This window comes from Oncorhynchus mykiss, chromosome 7 (genome assembly GCF_057628025.1).
Source record: "Oncorhynchus mykiss isolate SJ-2025 chromosome 7, ASM5762802v1, whole genome shotgun sequence".
NCBI lineage: Eukaryota > Metazoa > Chordata > Actinopteri > Salmoniformes > Salmonidae > Oncorhynchus > Oncorhynchus mykiss.
This window is the reverse complement of record NC_143028.1, coordinates 9750001-9761058: the sequence shown is the minus strand read 5'-3', so window position 1 is coordinate 9761058 and position 11058 is coordinate 9750001. Positions and strand designations below refer to the sequence as shown.

Here is an 11058-nt window from a genome sequence, read left to right as displayed (position 1 = left end):
ATTGTGTACATGTATGCTTTCAATAAACATGGCAGAAAAAAATATAGTTGACATGTTGTCAACAATCTAATTCAACCCAATCTGTTTTTCTCCATAATTCTGCACGGGTCCGTTTTGTTGCTAAACAACCAACTCAATCGGAAATTACTTTTTAATTTGAAATTGCGCTAAAACGCTGAACTTGTGCGATACGGATTGAATCGAGCCCTAGGTTTCATACGGTCTTGCATGTGTTTGATTTGTTTGGCCACGTTAGGCCAACCCTATCACTAACCGTTCCATCAGTGTCACGTCCTGACCTTAGTTCCTTTTTCTCTATTTTAGTTTGGTCAGGGCGTGAGTTGGGCATTCTATGTTTGAGATTGAGAACCATACTTAGGCAGCCTGTTTTCCCACTATGGGTTGTGGGTAGTTGTTTTCTATCTCTCAGACAGAACTGTTTCATGTTGGTCTATTTTTTGTTATTTTGGTCTTAGTGTTCTGAGTTTAATAAATATAAACATGGACACTTACCACGCTGCATATTGGTCCGATCCTTCCTACTCCTCCTCAGACGAAGAGGACAGCTGTTACAACCAGGCTGAAGAAACTGATTTGGCAGTGTATGAGAGAGGGGCTATATTGCCATTTGATCGGTTTGTCATCGTATAATAAAACAATGTAATAATATATTTCCTTACTTCATTACTGTTGGAACACAGGTAGGTACCCACATAATGATCATTGTATAATCAACAATAAGAAACATTCAAGACATGGTATTTATCAAAAAACTACAAATCATGACAGTCTTTATTAAAAAAGGTACGCTTATTTTCTATAAAATGCACTGATAGGTGTACAGTACTTTCCATCCACAGTTGTCCTTCATTGTAAAATAAAGAACCCTAACCCTAACCCTAGCCTTCATTGTAGAACGAAGAACCCTAACCCTAACCCTAGCCTTCATTGTAGAACAAAGAACCCTAACCCTAACCCTAGCCTTCATTGTAGAACAAAGAACCCTAACCCTAACCCTAGCCTTCATTGTAGAACAAAGAACCCTAACCCTAACCCTAGCCTTCATTGTAGAACAAAGAACCCTAACCCTAACCCTAGCCTTCATTGTAGAACAAAGAACCCTAAACCTAGCCTTCATTGTATAACAAAGAGATGAAAATAAGTCCTTCATCAGAGCAGGGTTGTCCTGATCAGGACCCCTTGGTTTCTCCTCAGTCACCAGGTTAGACGCTGCTCTGAGTTACTCTCCACTGGTGTGTGTCTGTGTGTGCATGTGTGTGTGTGTGTGCATGCATGTACTTCATGTGTGTCTAAACATGGGCACTCTTGGCGTGGTTAGTGGAGGGTGGAACAGGGTTGCCAGGCCCCTGTCCTTTGGAGTAGTAGAACCTGTTGTTGTCATGGTGATTGTAGTGTTGGGACGGTTCAGTAGAACAGCAGGTGATCATGGCGCCTCCCAGGAGACAGAAGGCCGTGCCCACCCAGCCAGCGTACAGGCTGAACCCAAACGACATGAGTCCCTGGTCCTGGTGGGCTCCAATAGGAAACCATACTGTGGACACCCCCCCACAGAGAGCTATACAGGAAGGAGAGAGAAAGATTAACGGCCACATTTAATACACATAGAAGGTTCTACTTTTTTCGTCTACCCCTGTTGTATTCGGCGCATGTGACAAATAAAATGTGATTTTGATTTGATTATAAACACGTGTGTATACTGAACAAAAATATAAACGCAACATGCAACCATTTTACTGAGTTACAGTTCATAGAAGGAAATCAGTCAATTGAAATAAATAAATTAGGCCTTAATCTATGGATTTCACATGACTGGGCAGGGGCACAGCCATGGGTGGGCCTGGGAGAGCATAGGCCCACCCACTTGGGAGCCAGGGGCAGCCAATCAAAATGAGTTTTTCCCCACAAAAAGGCTATATTACAAGCAGAAATAATCCTCAGTTTCATCAGCTGTCCGGGTGGCTGGTCTCAGACGATCCCGCAGGTGAAGAAGCCAGAGGTGTAGGTCCTGGGCTGGCGTGGTTACATGTGGTCTTTAGTTTGTGAGGCCGGTTGGATGTACTGCCAAATTGTATAAAACGACATTGGAGGTGGCTTATATGGTAGTCAGCGGGCCAATTGCAGTCATTGGGCCAATTGCACGGTCCCTCACAATTTGAGACATCTGTGGCATTGTTATGTATGACAAATCTGCACATTTTAGAGTGGCCTTTTATTGTCCCCAGCACAAGGTGCACCTGTGTAATGATCATGCTGTTTAATCAGCTTCTTGATATGCCACACCTGTCAGCTGGATGGATTATCTTGGCAAAAGAGAAATGCTCACTAACAGGGATTTAAACAGATTTGTGTACAAAATATTAGAGAAATAAGCTTTTTTATTTATTTTTTTACATATGGAGCATTTCTGGGATCTTTTATTTCAGCTCATGAAAAATGTGACCAACACTTTATATGTTGCGTTTATATTTTTGTACAGTATACAGTATAATTTATAGGTAAATATAGTACTTATAGTAGTATATACAACATCGTACACGCACACACACACACACACACACACATATACGCACACACATACGATGGACATCATGTGGAACAGGGTGTTGGAAAACTGGACAGTGAAAAGCAGATCAAACACATTTTATATTGTGTCAAACAACAAATGGGAAAATATTCTCCAGCAGGAGGGAACAGGGTGTGGATGAGGTGGGTGGGGAGGAATGGTGGTCTGGGGGATGGGTTGAACTGTAGGGAATTGTGTGTATGCATGTGTGAGTGTGTGTCTGTGGGAGTTAGGGGAGGGAGGAAGGGGAGAGACGGATGGCTGGGAGGGGTGAAAGGGAGGGCTGGGAAGGGTGAGAGGGAGGATGGGAGGGCTAAGGGTCAAGGTTAGGCCTTGTGGTTGTTAAAAGCATGACCGTATGTTGTAATGTGTGTGCAAACATCTGTCTCTGTGCTCAACTGTGCATGTGTGTCTGTCTGACTGTCCGTGTGTGTGTGTCCATGTGTGTGTGTTTGTGTGCGTGCGTGTGTGTCTGTCTGGCTGTGTGTGTGTCCGTGTGTGTGTGTGTGTGTGTGTCTGTCTGTCTGTCCATGTGTGTGTGTCCGTGTGTGTGTGTTTGTGAGTGTGCTTGTGTGTGTGTGTCTGTCTGTCTGTCTATCCGTGTGTGTGTGTTTGTGTGTGTGTCTGTCTGTCTGTCTGTCTGTCTGTCTATCTGTCTGTCTGTCTGTCTGTCTGTCTGTCTGTGTGTGTGTGCGTGTGTGTCCAGACTTACCCACTAGCAGTATGAGAACTCCCCCAAGTAGGGATCGTTTGTTCTTGGCTGACTGAGGCTCATCACCCAGAGAGATGCAGGGCATGGCTGTTAGGACCATCCCCACTGCAGGCAGCCCCAGGAGGGATCCAGTTATCATCAATGCCCTCGACGTCTGGATGTATGCTGTACACAGACACAGAGAGATAAACGGTATGGCCTAAAATGTGCCATAGTAATCTTGGTTGATTCCAATAGGAAAGATATCCAGGCCTTGAGTTTGAGACTAGCTGTTGTAGACTATCGGTTTAGGCTCGGGACAAACAACACTGCTGTGAAATATTCCCAATATATCATAACCTCTTGGTCAGAGTCCACAGCCACAGAGACGCAGAGACGTCTGCACAGCCCTGTTATTTCTTATTTATTAACCTCAATATAGTAGTATCATCTATCTATAGTAGAGTAGAGTATAGTGGTGTATAGTAGAGTGCAGTATAATATAGTATATTATAGTGTATTATAATATACTATGGTATATTGGAGTATATTAGAGTATAGTGTAGCATAGTATAGTGGAGTATAGTAGAGTGTAGTAATATTTAGTAGAGTAGAGATAGTATAATAAAGTATAGTATATAAAGGTATATTAGAGTATAGTGTAATGTAGAGTGCAGTATAGTGTAGTATTGTAGAGTGTAGTATTTTATAGCATAGTATGGTAGAGTATAGTATGGTAGAGCATAGTAGATCGTAGTATAATATATTATAGTATATTGCAGTATAGTAGAGTATAGTATAATATTATATAGTATAAATAGTCATGTTCTATTACCTTTAATATAGTATTATTATGTATTACTGTACAGTATATTACAGTAGATTATAGTATTATACAGTAGAGTAATGTTCTGTTACCTTTAATATAGTATTATTATGTATTACTGTGCAGTATATTACAGTAGAGTATAGTATTATACAGTAGAGTAATGTTCTATTCCCTTTAATATAGTAGTATTATGTATTACTGTACAGTATATTACAGTAGAGTATAGTAGTATACAGTAGAGTAATGTTCTATTACCATTAATATAGTATTATTATGTATTACTGTACAGTATATTACAGTAGAGTATAGTATTATACAGTAGAGTAATGTTCTGTTACCTTTAATATAGTATTATTATGTATTACTGTACAGTATATTACAGTAGAGTATAGTATTTTACAGTAGAGTAATGTTCTGTTACCCGGTAGGTCCAATATCTGTGTCAGTGATATACAGTGATAGAGGGCGGTTGAAATGACACATTCAGCCCACAGGCCCTTGGCTCCTAACTCGTCCATCTTCTTGCAGGTGTTCATGCCGTATTTACATGTCACTACCCAGTCGTTCGTGGCCGTGGCGATAAGGATCCCGACCCAGCCGATACAACTCATCACAAAACCGCTGAGCTGGAGACAGCTGTTTGCCATGGCAATGAGAGGTAGGGTAGTCCTAGGGTAGAATAGTCTCCAAAAACTGTTTAGAAAAACCTAAAATGGTCCAGGCAGTCAGAGTGACTCAAGACGGTGAATTGGACAGTCCACAGCCCAAATAGTCCAAAAACAACTGATGATACTTTAAAGATACGTTGAAGCTTGTGTGAAAGTAGCCTCGCTTGCCAGGCTCACAACGCCTGTGGGACTATTGTGAAAGGAATTGTAATGATTTCAAAATAGTCCTGTGTTGTACAAATCCTGGTGAAAACTGTTAAACAGAAGAAAATGATAGCCAAATGCTGTGTGAAGTTAGTGTGAGTTTTCGATTAGAATATTCCTCAAGAAGTAATCCTAGAACTGTGTGTTGTCTCTCCTGGGTCTGTTGTGTAGTCCTGTCAGTTTGGAGAGGCTCCACTTCTAAAGAGAAGCTTCAGCACTTTCCATTAGTTTTATAGTAGAGAAAGGTCTGAAAAAAACTACCTGGAAACTTCTAACCAATCGGAGGGATGGAGAGAAATAGAAAAAAATTCTCTCTCTCTCTCTCTCTCTCTCTCTCTCTCTCTCTCTCTCTCTCTCTCTCTCTCTCTCTCTCTCTCTCTCTCTCTCTCTCTCTCTCTCTCTCTCTCTCTCTCTCTCTCTCTCTCTCTCGCTCTCTCTCTCATCTCAAAATTATTTGTAAAGTGTTACTGCCCTCTCCTGGCCATTGAAAATTATGTCAGTTCCAGGTATGTCCACCGGGGGGCGACCTGGTGCTGCCTCTGGTACTTCAGGCTACCTTTATAGGCTCCTGCTCAGGAGTCATCCCCCCGGGGAGTTAGGGAGACAGAGACAGGAAGAGGGAGAAGAAGGAGAGAGAGTGGCAGGAAGAAGGAGGAGAAGATAGAGGAAGATAGAGAATGATGATGTAGTAGGAGCAAGGCATCATGGGAATGGGAATATTATGGTAATGAGGATGATCAGAATGCCAGGATGACAGTGAGGGATGATGGGATTTCAGCTCTCCTGGTGTGTGTGTGCGCGCGTGTGCGGTCTTAAATCAGAGAGCGGAGGAGAAGGAGTGTAATGAAGTGACTCTTAGTCTTTCACCATGACAGCTCTGTCACTACAGCAGAGTGGCTGTCATCAGGGGGGCTGCTTTCTAGCAACACAGTCATTATGAAATGAAACATTACTGAAACTTAGATATGAAGGACAAGCAAGACACCTGTTAAATACTGTGAGTATTGAAATGTGCTGTTCATTATAACTTGGCCAATGGTATGTGTCTGTATTTTTCCTATTTCCATATTCACCTGTTAAGGCTTGGAATATACAGGTGAGGGTGTTGTTAGAGTTGTGGCTTATCAGAATAAGAGCCTTGTAACGTTTTACTAAAACATTTGAGTCACCTTGACCTCGATGACATTAGACTTACTATGAATTAAATTACCAGGTTTTTCCCTTCAGAACAGGACTGCTTCTTGAACTGTTTCCTTTCAAGGACAGAAGCCAGAGGAGGCTGGTAAGACTGTGGATTATAGTTGTATTGAAGATTAAGATAATAACAGCTATTTCATTCATATGGAGTTAAATCATTCCACAATGTAGCTAATACCTGTTATTCAAAACTAGAGCAACTGTCCTAGAGATTATATTCTCATAACGCAGCATGTAGGTCTATGTAGGAAGTAAAATGTCCTGATATCATCATAACGCAGCATGTAGGTCTATGTAGGAAGTAAAATGTCCTGATATCATCATAACGCAGCATGTAGGTCTATGTAGGAAGTAAAATGCCCCAACTGTCATCTCTCTCTCATTCTATTCACTTACTCCCTCTATTAATATTCTGTTTCCTAACTGCTTAAATTAGCCCCCCTCACTCTCAGCTTTGTCGTTCAAACCTCCCGTTGCCTGGTAAATAATCTCCTATCGCTTCTTTACATGATCTACCGCAGTAGAGAGGAGGAGAGGAAGAGGGAGAGAAAAGAGGAAGGAAATGGGGAATGGGAAATTAGGAGAGGAGGAGGAAAGGCTTAGGTGGATTAAAATAAATACAAATATAGAGGGGGGAGAGGGGAAAGATTGAGAGAGAGAGAGAGAGAGAGAGAGAGAGAGCGGGAGAGGGGGAGAGAGAGAGAGAGAGAGAGAGAGAGAGGGGTAGAGAGAGGGAGAGAGAGAGAGAGAGGGGGAGAGAGAGAGAGAGAGAGAGAGAGAGGTGTAGAGAGAGGGAGAGAGAGAGAGAGAGAGGGGGAGAGAGGGAGAGGGGGAGAGAGAGAGAGAGGGAGAGAGAGAGGGGTAGAGAGAGGGAGAGAGAGAGAGAGAGGGGGAGAGAGAGAGAGAGAGAGAGGGGTAGAGAGAGAGAGAGAGGGAGAGAGAGAGGGGAAAGTGAGAGGTGAGAGAGATCTCTGAGAAAGATAAAGAGAGTGAGATCTCTGAGAGAGAGAGAGAGAGAGAGAGAAAGAGAGAGAGAGATGTCATTGAGTCATATATCATCAGAAGGATACTGCAGTGCTGGTAGTAGTTGGCATAAGGCCAGACAGTAATGGACAGAGCTCTGTATTGCAGCATGACAGTGTCTCTACAGTATCTCACACACACCTCTCCTCTCGCAATCTCCGCAGCTTAGTAAAGTAATAAGATACAGAGAGAGAAAGAGAGGAGAGATCATGAGGGAGAGAGAGGGTGTCTGGAGGAGAGTTATGATGGACAGATCAGGGGGTGAGTTTTCAGGGAAATCCGAATCAGGGAATCTCAAGGACTTAAAACCTGTTACGGCTAGCCGTTCCGCTAGCGGAATGTTGCAACAACATCCAGTGAAATTGTAGAGCGCAAAATTCAAATGAAATTATTATAAATATTTCACTTTCATAAAATCACAAGTGCAATACACCAAAATAAAGCTTAATTTCTTGTTAATCTAGCTGCCGTGTCAGATTTTAAAAAGGCTTTACGGCGATAGCAAACCATGTGATTATCTGAGGACAGCTCCTCATCATACAAATGCATAACAAATCATTTTCAACCACGAATGTCAGAAATAGCGTTATAATATGCCTTACCTTTTTTTTTCACCTTTATGTAACCAGGTAGGCTAGTTGAGAACAAGTTCTCATCTACAACTGTGACGTGGCCAAGATAAAGCATAGCAGTGTGAACAGACAACAACACAGAGTTACACATGGAGTAAACAATTAACAAGTCAATAAGACAATAGAAAAAAAAGAGAGTCTATATACATTGTGTGCAAAAGGCATGAGGAGGTAGGTGAATAATTACAATTTTGCAGATTAACACTGGAGTGATAAATGATCAGATGGTCATGTACAGGTAGAGATATTGGTGTGCAAAAGAGCAGAAAAGTAAATAAATATAAACAGTATGGGGATGAGGTAGGTAAAATTGGGTGGGCTATTTACCGATAGACTATGTACAGCTGCAGCGATCGGTTAGCTGCTCAGATAGCAGATGTTTGAAGTTGGTGAGGGAGATAAAAGTCTCCAACTTCAGCGATTTTTGCAATTCGTTCCAGTCACAGGCAGTAGAGAACTGGAACGAAAGGCGGCCAAATGAGGTGTCGGCTTTAGGGATGATCAGTGAGATACACCTGCTGGAGCGCGTGCTACGGGTGGGTGTTGCCATCGTGACCAGTGAACTGAGATAAGGCGGAGCTTTACCTAGCATGGACTTGTAGATGACCTGGAGCCAGTGGGTCTGGCGACGAATATGTAGCGAGAGCCAGCCGACTACAGCATACAGGTCGCAGTGGTGGGTGGTATAAGGTGCTTTAGTAACAAAACGGATGGCACTGTGATAAACTGCATCCAGTTTGCTGAGTAGAGTATTGGAAGCTATTTTGTAGATGACATCGCCGAAGTCGAGGATCGGTAGGATAGTCAGTTTTACTAGGGCGGCATGAGTGAAGGAGGCTTTGTTGCGGAATAGAAAGCCGACTCTAGATTTTATTTTAGTTTGGAGATGTTTGATATGAGTCTGGAAGGAGAGTTTACAGTCTAGCCAGACACCTAGGTACTTATAGATGTCCACATATTCTAGGTCAGAACCATCCAGGGTGGTGATGCTAGTCGGGATTGCGGGTGCAGGCAGCGAACGGTTGAAAAGCATGCATTTGGTTTTACTAGCATTTAAGAACAGTCGGAGGCCACGGAAGGAGTGTTGTATGGCATTGAAGCTCGTTTGGAGGTTAGATAGCACAGTGTCCAAGGACGGGCCAGAAGTATACAGAATGGTGTCGTCTGCGTAGAGGTGGATCAGGGAATCACCCGCAGCAAGAGCAACATCATTGATATATACAGAGAAAAGAGTCGGCCCGAGAATTGAACCCTGTGGCACCCCCATAGAGGCTGCCAGAGGACCGGACAGCATGCCCTCCGATTTGACACACTGAACTCTGTCTGAAGATCTTCTTCTGTTGGCACTCCAACATGTCCCATGAACATCACAAATGGTCCTTTTGTTCGATAAATTCCTTCGTTATATCCCCAGAATGTCAATGTATTTGGCGTGTTTGATTCAGAAATACACCGGTTCCAACTCGCCCAACATGACTACAAATTCTCTAATAAGTTACCTGTAAACTTGGTCCAAACATTTCAAACAACTTTCCTAATCCAACTTTAGGTATCCTAAAACGTAAATAATCAATAAAATTTAAGACGGAATATACTGTGTTCAATAGCGCTAAAATCAAAGTGGAGCGAGTTCCAGGTCGTGTGCACCAAACAAAAGAGTCCACTTGGCTTGACACTCAGTCTGAACAGCCCTACTTCTTCATTTCTCAAAGGAAAAACATCAACCAATTTCGAAAGACTGTTGACATCTAGTGGAAGCCATAGGAACTGTAACTAGGTGCCTTATAAATCTAGTTTCCCATAGAAAATGGGTTGATCCATTTTTCATTTTAAAGTGGAAATGATAAACTTCAGAAGCCTTTTTAAATCTCACTTTAAAGTTCTCCTACAACAGGGTGATCAAATTAAGATCCGACACCTGTAGCAGTCAGATGTGTATTGAGCACTAGTAGGTATCATGCAGGGACGTTCACCAGCCTTGAGACGTGAAGTGGTGTGAACCTTGGCCTGCCCTAGCCTGCCTGGTGGACTGACTCTACCCCACTGAGACGGTTGTGCTAGCTGCACTGGGTTTGAAGATGTCACTACAGCACAATGTGGCTTTTAGCTTTTCCCTCTGTCTACACTATAAACCCTCTGAGACCAGAAGAATGGGATATCTCACTGTGTGTGTGTGTGTGTGTGTGTGTGTGTGTGTGTGTGTGTGTGTGTGTGTGTGTGTGTGTGTGTGTGTGTGTGTGTGTGTGTGTGTGTGTGTGTGTTCACTGCCCTCTTTTTTAATGACTTTGATGTTTTAGTGAGTTCCTTGCTCATACAGTGGGGCGAACAAGTATCCAAGATCTCACCTCGTGGGGCATCAATGATCATGAGGAAGGTTAGGGATCAGCCCAGAAATACACGGCAGGACCTGGTCAATGACCTGAAGAGAGCTGGGACCACAGTCTCAAAGAAAACCATTAGTAACACACTACGCAGTCATGGATTAAAATCCTGCAAGGTCCCCCTGCTCAAGCCAGCACATGTCCAGGCCCGTCTGAAGTTTGCCAATGACCATCTGGATGATCCAGAGGAGGAATGGGAGAAGGTCATGTGGTCTGATGAGACAAAAATAGAGCTTTTTGGTCTAAACTCCACTCGCCGTGTTTGGAGGAAGTAGAAAGATGAGTACAACCCTAAGAACACCATCCCAACCGTCAAGCATGGAGGTGGAAACATCATTCTTTGGGGAAGCTTTGCTGCAAAGGGGACAGGACGACTGCACCGTATTGAGGGGAGGATGGATGGGGCCATGTATCGCGAGATCTTGGCCAACAACCTCCTTCCCTCAGTAAGAGCATTGAAGATGGGTCGTGGCTGGGTCTTCCAGCATGACAACGACCCGAAACACACAGCCAGGGCAACTAAGGAGTGGCTCTGTAAGAAGCATCTCAAGGTCCTGGAGTGGCCTAGCCAGTCTCCAGACCTGAACCCAATAGAACATCTTTGGAGGGAGCTGAAAGTCCGTATTGCCCAGCGACAGCCCCGAAACCTGAAGGATCTGGAGAAGGTCTGTATGGAGGAGTGGGCCAAAATCCCTGCTGCAGTGTGTGCAAACCTGGTCAAGAACTACAGGAAACGTATGATCTCTGTAATTGCAAACAAAGGTTTCTGTACCAAATATTAAGTTCTGCTTTTCTGATGTATCAAATACTTATGTCATGCAATAAAATGCAAATTAATTACTTAAAAAT

General features: G+C 43.1%; 1 protein-coding gene across 1 annotated transcript; it reads right to left on the bottom strand.

Moving 5' to 3' along the window:
* Window positions 1-761: 761 nt before the first annotated feature.
* LOC110527389 (claudin-11) lies at window positions 762-5235 on the bottom strand. The gene is made up of 3 exons (XM_036982714.2): window positions 4526-5235; window positions 3297-3461; window positions 762-1576 (listed from the first exon to the last, which is right to left on the bottom strand). The coding sequence occupies exons 1-3, from the start codon at window positions 4749-4751 to the stop codon at window positions 1311-1313; spliced, it is 657 nt and encodes a 218-aa protein (XP_036838609.1). The 5' UTR covers window positions 4752-5235; the 3' UTR covers window positions 762-1310.
* Window positions 5236-11058: the final 5823 nt, after the last annotated feature.

Coding starts and splice junctions, on each gene's coding strand:
- LOC110527389 (XM_036982714.2), bottom strand. CDS start 4,751: ATGGCAAACAGCTGTCTCCAGCTCAGCGGTTTTGTGATGAGTTGTATC. Junction 3,462..4,525: donor ACAGATATTGGACCTACCGG/GTAACAGAACAT, acceptor GTCTGTGTACAG/CATACATCCAGACGTCGAGG. Junction 1,577..3,296: donor AGTTCTCATACTGCTAGTGG/GTAAGTCTGGAC, acceptor CTTCCTGTATAG/CTCTCTGTGGGGGGGTGTCC.